The following is a 10,036-nucleotide window of genomic DNA, read 5'->3' on the forward strand; positions in this document are numbered from 1 at the left end:
AGGGCACGTGGACAGCAGGGGGGCTTCGAGAGGGTTCTCGAAGGGAGGCGTGGCCGGGGTGGGGCCCGGGCACGCCGAGGCCCATATAAGCAGCCTCCTCACGAGGTTCGAGGCTGCCTGTATCAAGAACGAAGATGCATCGTGAAGACGCCAAGAAGAGTCAAGCCTCCAGTCAGCGGACCTGGCAGTAGCCACCTGGCTGGGTCACGCTAGAGTATTTGAGAAGTATGTGTTAGCTAGAGTAGGTTGGTGGTCACCACCTTATGTGCAGTGTTATATTACTTACCGTTCTAATAAATCAGCGTTGCCTCCCAAGGAGTCGTGTGTGCACCTAATTCGAACTCACTACACCAGTATTAAAATATAACAATAGGTTTTCAACTTTCTGGAAATAAAACAGGTGTCAAGATGTTAAACACCAAACAGAATCCTTATTCAAGGAATCCTGTCTGCATTAACCACACGTAATTGTGGTGAACATGCAAACAGCTGGGCAGCTTGGGCTTCCTGATTGCTCCCTCCCCGCCACTGTCTCCTCCCATGATTGGTCGACAGCCCCAGACTTCCTCACTGGCTCGTATCCGTGTCCTCGTGACGTCAAGCACAGGCGTGAGGACCCTTGTTTAGTTATGAACCATCGTTACAGGAGATATGCATAAGGTGTCGTGGTATGTAACAAATCAAGAACAGACTGCTCTTCTCTAGTAGACGCCCAACTAGGCTATACGCCGTGCTATCTCACAAGTTTGAAGCTTCAATAAAAATACTTTTTCTGCAATGGTCAAACACGACGATCGCCACACTAACGTTGCATTAAAGAGTATTGGAATTAAGTCACTGTAACATCAGCGGAGTACCATAATGACACACCTGATTTGTTTTTACAAAATTACTATGGATGAGTCATTCACTTCATCTCAACTGCAGCCTTGTCAAATGGTACTTCTAAATCTATGCGGGTTTCAGTAACAAGTTGTACAGGCTACTCCATGATGATACCCACAACATGTTCCTTAGATAATGTTCCTTTCATACTCCTACCTCGTTTGCCCATTTAAGCTTAAGAATTTACACCACTTTTAAAACTGCGACGGTCAAACCATTTCTAGACTTGAAGCTTTCGTGACTGCAAGGATCCATACTCTTTGGTTATATTCGGTAAAGTCACGTAGGTAAAAATAAAACAACAAAAATCACGACGTTTCGGCCACAACACAAGTGGCCTTCACCAGGTGAAGGGACCGGATTGTCCAGAGGACAGCGTTAGAGTGAAGACAGCCAAGCCCAGGTCGCGTCCTTTAAGCTGTGTGGGAGGAAACAAAAAACGCCTTGACAAAGGAATTAGCATAAAATTATGTACTACTGTGAAAGTTTGGGATACCACTACTTTAATAAATATACTGTACCATTGAAAATTATTTTAATGTTTGGTTTGATTTAGAACATCTTTCCAATGATTGCTTAATTTGAAACCATCCTCTCGGTTGAAATTGTGTCTGTGTTTGTAAATCTGAATTGCCTCGTGGACAAGTCTCTGATAAATGTGGAGAAAGATGGCAAGCTGCCATTCTTGGATGTTCTGTTTGAGAGGAGACCTGATGGCTCATTGGGACATTTTGGGACATTCTGTCTACAGGAAACCCACCCACACAGATTCCTACTTGAAACCTGATTCCCACCACCACCCGACGCAAAGGAATTCTCTCATCAAAACGTTATACCACAGGGCTCATTGCATTTCGGACCAACACCACCTGACCAGTGAATTAAAACATGTACATCTGGCCCTCAAAAGGATCGCATACTCTGACCGTACCATCCGCCAAGCTGTTTATCCCTCCATACAGAAACAACCACTTCATACTCCGATCAAAACCATCACACTACCATATATAGCAGGCGTTACTAAAAAGATCTCCAAAATTCTAAACAAACACACGATCCTGGTCCGGTTCAATACAGTACACAAAATCCGTGACCTGATCCCATCCGTGAAGGATGTCATTCCTGACTTACAGTACCCCGGGGTTTACAAATTGATCTGCACCTGTGGTGACTGCTATATCAGGGAGATGAAACGACATGTCTCTGACCGAATTCGCGAGCACAAATCAGATTTGAAACACGGCAGAATGAATTCTTCTTGCGTAGCTGATCACTGTTACAACGCTGTGGGTGATCACGATATAGTTTTCTCCGATACCAAGGTTCTCTGAAAACCCACGGGTTTTTATCAGAGATTTGTCCACGAGGCAATTCAGATTTACAAACAGACAATTTCAACCGAGAGGATGGTTTCAAATTAAGCAATCATTGGAAAGATGTTCTAAATCAAACCAAACATTAAACAAATTTTCAGTTGTACAGTATATTTATTCAAGTAGTGATATCCCAAACTTTCACAGTAGTACATCATTTTATGCTAATTCCTTTGTCAAGGCGTTTTTTGTTTCCTCCCACAGCTTAAAGGACGCGACCTGGGCTTGGCTCTCTTCACTCCAGCGCTGTCCTCTGGACGGTCCGGTCCCTTCACCTGATGAAGGCCACTTGTGTTGTGGCCAAAACGTCGTTACTTTTGTTGTTTTATTTTTTACCTACGTGACTTTACCGAATAGAACCAAAGAGTATGGTCAAACCATTGATGAAGACAGAATGTGGACCCTGACCAGCTGTGTAATTTTGGCCCCTTTATAATCTGCTTTTCCAGAAACAGTATTGGAGAATATTGTAGCATTTCAATGAAACCATCCAGAGACGAATGCGGTCATTTAACCCTCTACAAAGTAGGCTTCAGATTACTGTACAGCACGGTTGTTCATGATTTATTGATGGCTGCTGATTTTGTTCATTATCTATTTTTGGTCTTTTGAACCTCGGCACTGATTTTGATGCTGTTAACTATGACGTTCTTTGAGATGGCCTGAAGAACCATGGATGTATTTCAGGAAATTGTTCTTGGCTGGTTTAAATCTTTCTGCTACAATAAAAAGCAGTTTGTATCGATGGGTGGCTTTATATCTGCCATCGCTTGGTGTCCTCGAGTGTCCCACAGATTATGTTTCTAACGTACAAGGCCCTGAGTGGTTTGGCTCTCTGCAAGGGTGACGGACCATTTTTTCCTCCACTACACGACAGTGGAATTATCTTAGGCTATCCTTTGTATTTTTCAATCTCAATTAAAACTACTTTTTATTCACTGGCCTTTATTTTATTGTCTTGTGAAAGTAGTGATATTGTGTGGTGTTCTATTGTTTTTAATTGTACGTGTTTTCTGTGAACGGCGCTGTGCAAAATAAATATGACACGCCTGCCTCTCTCAGGCATGCAGTTCATCGACATCAACGCGCCCACGCTGCTGGGCCCACTCATGTCGGCGAGCGTGGCCACCAAAACGTTCCTGCTCTACCGCACGCAGGGCCTCCCCTTCCTCACACAGCACGGGCCCGTGGCCGCGATTCACTACGTGGCCAACGAGATCGACGGCCTAACTGGTCAGAAGCCCTTTACCTATGCCTATCACCCTCCTCGGTCAGGAGACCCCTCTGAAACAGCCCCCGTGCTCCTCACTCTCTCATAACTAGACGTGGCATTTTATGCCCTTTTTCCACTGCACATCTGAGCCGATCCAGCCGGTGGCTCTCATGCCTCCACCGCCGTCATTGTCGAGCTTCTACCCATGTGTGTCCCCGTCAGTGTGCTTGTCCATGCGAGTCTGTCTTCCTGTGAGAATAAGTACTGGCATTTACAACAGCCAATAGAAAAACTGAACAGTTTATAATTAGCGAATTTATTAGTACATTACCCCGCAGCAGCATGTTCTGAATGTAAAAATGTAATGAAGTCACAACGCCTACAAATAGCATTTGGTTGCGCTATAAATTCGAGCAGAGCTGAAAAACCGAACTGCAAAGTGGCTGTCGTTACTTAACCGTACGAGATTGGCAAAACCACCGTGACCTATGCTAACTATGCAGTGACATTTTAACGCAGTGGCCGACAAGCTGGCAAATTCCAGAAATTTGGAGGTTTTTTAGGCTCATCAGCCAACCTCGCGCTTCAATTAAAAGTGCAACAACAGCCACTCCACTAAGAACACAAACATCTGGGAAAATCCCTTCTGTCTGCGTTGCTGTGTGTATGTCCGCATTCTCACGTCCTCGTGTCCGTGTCTGTGTCCTACAACCCAGGTGGAAAGGACACGGTGGTGGGGATCAGCTTATGGGCTCACTTCACGGGGTTCCCCGTGTCTTTCTACGTCGCTCGCATGCGCGGCATTCGTGCCGCGGTCATCCGCTTGCTGAAGCGAGCCCCCGGCACGCTGGTCATCTTCAAGTCGGCCAACACCAGCTACCACTCGCCCGACCAGTCCGATTGGCTCACCCGTCAGCTCGACCAGATCATGCGCCGTCTCATGGCGGGGTTGCCCGTGGTTATCTTGGATGCCTGGGAAATGACGGCGGCCCACCGTCTCCCGGACAACTTGCATCCCGAGCCCATCATCATCCATAATGAGATCAAGCTAATCCTGGCCTATGTGTGTCCCCAATAAGGTTTCCGCTTCCTGATGTAGAAGAAAATCGGCACACATCATGGGAAGATCGTCTCGCAATACCAGAATTGGGGAAAACTAAGTCTCAAGAAATTTGTCTTGAGTGGTATATTAAGTAAAGCCTCTTGTATTTCTCATTACATATCCTCAAATATTGTGAACCTCGCATTGGAATTTTATGTATTATTGCTGAATATCTTTCCATGCAGTCCCCATTAGGGTTGGCAATTTTCAAGCTCTTATATGCACACAGCAGAGGGCACATTTAAGAATTGTCGCTCGACAGTCAAACTGATAAATGATCCTCATGGCGGTACCCCGAGGTACCAAATAATACAAAATGGCCGGGGAAATTAAATATTTTATTTCAGGGACACTATTTTTTCCAGGAGTGTACTTAACTCCGCAACTGGGGTACCAATCAATCCGAAATTGGTGCTACTCCGCGATGTCGAAACGAAGCGAGGACGGTTGCGCTGAAACCCTGAACGCTCGTATGCACCATAGTGCATCGTGTACAGCTCGTCTAGATGAGTCAATTTCCGCATCGCCGACCAACAAACTAAAAATTACTGCATCACGGACAATATGCGAGAGCTGGGGTACTATGGTACCCTGGGGTACCGCCACAAGGTTCATATGAGAGGTGGTATTTATCCAAAGTACAGAAGAAAAGTAATATAATGGGGCTTTTTGTGCAGTCTTTTTTTAATGGACTGAAATAGCTTACTGCATCAGATCATGTATGTGCAAGTACATGCGGGTGATCCACAAAACCAGTCGATTACAGATCTGGCCCAAAAATGTTTTTAATACTTGCGGTTGGGTGTAGATTAGGGCAAGTTCATCGCCATTCATCCGCATGAGAGTCAGCTGAAACCAAAAACACTGGCTGACAGCATTTGCCTACAGATGTATTTTATAATAACAACTTTTAACAAGTACATTTTAAGTTTATCTTTCATTTTAAAAAATCTGTATAGACTCATTATATAGCCTGTAACAGACTGTTGGGGCAAGTGCTTTTAGCGAGCACCTATGAAAGCCGGCACAGCACACGAGGGGGTACGTGGCCAGCACCACTCACGGCTGCCTTTGTCTAACTAGTGGCGATGTTTACAAATCGCAGGAGGTACTCATTGAGGCTGAGTCGACCTAGGGGAGGCTCAGGACCGGTTCAAATAATCGCACTGGTGTTGGCCGTGAGCAGGAATCGAACACAGGCTGCCGAGTTCGTAGTGCAGTGCGCTAATCGCTACACTACCACTCCCCACTTCACGAGTTAGGTACACGCGATCACACATATATGCACTCTCACCATTTTGTAAGGTCCGTGCAGTTAAAGAACTGGGATACATTTGTGTTTTTCCCAGCGTTTGCCATTGACAGTATACCTGCATGCACACACACACCAGGAGCGTTAGAGACATAAAGACAAAGATACCCCATAGAGCCTCTAACAGGCTGCTGAAGCAAGGCAGCGAGCACCTATAAACGCTAGCACGGCACATCAGGGGGTCGGTCGCTAGTACCAAACCGAGCCAATTTTGCTCTCCCCAATGCTTATATTTGCACACTGCATCAGGCCCTCATTGAAGGCTTAGTCGACTTAGAGGATGCCCTGCAATGTTCACATATTCGCTACCACTGATGTTGGCCATGAGCGGGAATCGAACTCGAGATTTGTAGTACAGTGCGCTAACCACTGCACTATCGCTCCCTACATGCACAGACAGAATTAAATATATACACACACAACATTCTAGACACACACGTATGCTGTATTTTAGTGTGTGTGAATGTTCATAAAGGTTTTTTAGGTTAGATCGCGTAAGTATAAATGTGTCATAATCCTGCACCATCCGCCACAGCCAATTAGTAAAGGATGTCACGTAAACAAACGCCAATTAGTTACTACTTCAGCCCACCGGTGTGTTGGAGAGTAAATCCACAACATTTACAATTCGAGTACGACGTTGCACTGGTAATTACGTCCAGCAGCATTGATGATGCTAGATGTACCGTATTTTCCCGCATATAACCCGCGGGGTATACCAGTTTTCACAAACAAATCAAGACCCTGCGGGGTATATGGAGGTGCGGGCTATCCCAAAAATATTTTACACGTGTGACATGTCATAACTCGTTTAATGTTTTCATGGTAGGTCTATCCACTTATCTTTGACTAAAGCACTGCTGAATAAACCACTCACACTAAAATTGCACGTTATCACGTTTTAAATTATTCGAATTGTTTGTACAATGAAACGACAATGTTTGAAGTGGGTGCGCTTTTGTTTACCGGCGACGGGATTTTAATGTTAACAATTAATGTTAACAATTGATAGTGGAATGTATTACAAATGTAAACTTCGTATTAATATGATGGAATTAAGCTGCGGTAACGACGTTAAAGATATGAATGCATGCGGGGTATTTGGAGGTGCGGGCTATCTGAAATTTGTTTTACATAAAAGGCTGTTTTGCGGGGTATATGCGTCTGCGGGTTATATGGGTATGCGGGCTATATGCGGGAAAATAGGTAATTGACGTTTGTTTACGTGGCAAATCCCTTACTAATTGGGTGTGTCGGGTGGTGGAGGGTAACGACACATTTATACTTACGCGATCTAACCCAAAAACCTTAATTATGAATATTGGTCACGAAAGCCGACGTGTTTAACGAAGTGTGTCAATGTGTTCAGTAGCACGCGCGTATTTGTGCATACGAGGGTGTGTGTTACCGTGATTAGCGCATGTAAGTTGGTGTGTGTTAGCGCATGATGCTTCCCGCGCCCTGTGTGCTTGAGTATGAAGTTCTCATTGCGGAACGTCCTGCCATAGATGGACAAGCCACCATGCCATTATTCTGGGTGAAGTCTCCACCCTACGTGCACACACGCACACGCGTATATACATGTGTAATGAGCGACTTCCGCGACACGTCGTGTAGAGGGTAGTTCTTCATTATTACTCACACTGGGCACAACACAGGCCAACACTTATTCTTCCTCACACTGAGTACAACACTAGGTATTAATGTCTCTACTGGCTACACATAGCTGATCACTCGGCGTGGTCCCATCACCCTCACTCGGCTACGCAGCTGACTGGCGGCATGACGATGACAATGATGAAAACCAGGCAGGAGATCTTCCACGCGGCGGGATGACGGAGAGAGATGTCAGCGAACAGCGACGCAGCCAGGACCCAAGACCCCACACACGAGCCTCGAGCCCTGGGTCCACTCCCCCTTATATCCCCCCAGACATGGCTAGGCCCCGCCTCCGGCCACGCGCTCTCGTGGAACCTTCAAGTAGGTTCCAGGAGTTTCTCAGCTAACCCCACCTTTTAGCTTTTTAGCTTTGCCCAAGATACACCTTCTCTGATTGGTTGTTTCTTAACTGTACCCGTGATTCCCCTTCCAGGCCAGCAGGTGTCACCCTCTCATTACACGTGTAGTGGTATAGATTCATAGTATTGTAGCAGCATAGCGGTGGCTGCTGGCAGGGAAGGGGATCTGCGGCTTTGGCAGCCCTGACGTCAGCAGGCCAGGTTATATACCAGAGGGGGGAATCTATGGGAAAGGTCACAGAAGGGGCGCACCAGCAACCCGCTGGTAGATTCTAGAAAGGGGGCGTGGCCGGGGCAGAGCCACGCCATGCTGACAGTATAAGAAGGGCCCCTGGAGGGGACCTAGGGATTGTCGTATGGAGTGGGATCCCCGTCGTGCTGCTGAAGTTTTCTCCCTTCTTCCCGTCCTTCATCCTTCTTGTCGTCGTTTCCGTCTTCACCATCTCGGGGCGTCACCAGTCACGCAGCTTACCAACTGTCCTGACTAACGTCGCTGACCATAGACGGACTTATTATAAAAGTGCTAAAATGTTGCTTGTTAATGTAGTGACTTACTTGGAGATGCAAGTTCTTGGAGGCAGTTATTTGATTAAATCGAGCACCCTCTGCACAATACACACCTTACGCTGATACACATTCTTCTCTCTCTCTCGCTTATACTCAAATTCGACGTAAGTTGCTAGCCTATTCACAACACTAGCCGTCTGATACTGACGGTGCTGAACTGAGACAGCCAACTACCGTCTAGCAGCATAATATCAGGTGAAGATGACAGCGACGAAGGCGACGAGACGACAGCAACGATGGCGACAATCTTCAACAACAACGATGGGGATCCCACTCCAAACGACAGCCCCGAGGTCCCCTCCCATGGCCCTCTGATACTGTCAGCATGGCCTGGCTCCACCCCAGCCACGCCCCCCTTCTGGAACCCACTAGCGGGTTCTCGATGTGCCCCTTCTGTAACCTTTCCTCTATCACATGCCCTGCTGTCAGTCAGGGCTGCTGCAGCTGCAGATCCCCTTCCCTGCCAGCAGCCAGCACTATGCTGCTACGTGACCAATTCTATGTCACTACATTAATAAAGAAGTGCCTCCAACTCTTAGTGTCTGCGAGTTAGCCACTGCACATGTGTAGTGACATAGAATGGGTCACTAAGGCGCGTAGCGCTGGTTACTGGCAGAGAAGGGGCATTTGAGGACGTAGCAGCCCGGTCGGCTAGCAGGTCACGTGATAAGCCGAGGTAAGGGATGTAGGGTAAATGTGATAGAGGGGACACGTGAGGTGAAGCCCAGAACCTTCTGGTAGGTTCCAGAAGGGGGCGTGGCCGAGGGCGGAACCAGGCCACGCTGGGGAGATAAAAGGGAGGTCCCAACGCTGGGTCAGGGCTGTCGTCTGGAATGGAACTCGTTGTGCTACGTCTTCACCTCCTCGGTGTTGTTGGTCAGGAAGTCTGCCGGCTGTCCTGACCAAGTATATAGTTATCCCCTGTGCCTGTGATGGCTGGAATAAATGAGAGTGCCTCCTACTACTAGTGTAGTGTTTTTATTTCACGTGGACACCTTTCTTTTTCTCCTGTGTCACTTTTATTCAAAAGAACTCCTCGCGTTCAACACCACATAACACCGTCGCAACTCTCCCGCCTGCGCTGCTCGCCTGCCACGCTTCGCTCACTCCGCTCTCTCTCTCTCTTCCTCCCTCTGCTAGCCTATCGCTACACACTCTGGTAGCTTCCCACCATACACTCTGCTGCCCTCTCCACTGCTAGCCTGTTCTCTCTCTCCTAGCCTCTCCACTGATAGCCTGTCCTCTCCCTCACCCTCCTAGCCTCTCCACTGCTAGCCTGTTCTCTCACTCTCCTAGCCTCTCCACTGCTAGCCTGTCCTCTCTCACACTATCCTCTCCACTGCTTGCCTGTCCTCGCTCTCACTCTCCTAGCCTCTCCACTGCTAGCCTGCCTGTCACACTCCGCTCGCTTCGCTCGCTCCACTGCTGGCCTACCACTACATACTCTGATAGCTTCCCACCGTGCACTCTGCTAGCCTCTCCACTGCTAGCCTATTACTATACACTCTGGTAGCTTCTCCACTGCTAGTCTCTCCTTATTCTTCTGCTAGCTTCCCTTCTGCTAAC

The 10,036-nt window shown here is 47.3% G+C and overlaps 1 protein-coding gene across 2 annotated transcripts in view; it reads left to right on the forward strand.

The window, feature by feature from the left end:
• Window positions 1–9,576, forward strand: part of LOC116944491 (NXPE family member 3-like) — a 51,778-nt gene extending 42,202 nt beyond the window's left edge. The window contains exons 5-6 of one of the 2 annotated variants that reach the window (XM_032958147.2): window positions 3,321–3,491; window positions 4,188–9,576. In XM_032958147.2, the coding sequence (XP_032814038.2) occupies window positions 3,321–3,491; window positions 4,188–4,549 (533 nt within the window). In that variant the 3' untranslated portion in view covers window positions 4,550–9,576. The remainder of the gene's footprint in view (window positions 1–3,320; window positions 3,492–4,187) is intronic. The other variant, XM_076068436.1, reaches the window with a different exon arrangement.
• The last annotated feature ends 460 nt before the right edge of the window (window positions 9,577–10,036 follow it).

The sequence above is a fragment of the Petromyzon marinus genome, chromosome 21, assembly GCF_048934315.1.
Source record: "Petromyzon marinus isolate PM22_M1 ecotype Great Lakes invasive population chromosome 21, UKy_Petmar_22M1.pri1.0, whole genome shotgun sequence".
Lineage (NCBI taxonomy): Eukaryota > Metazoa > Chordata > Hyperoartia > Petromyzontiformes > Petromyzontidae > Petromyzon > Petromyzon marinus.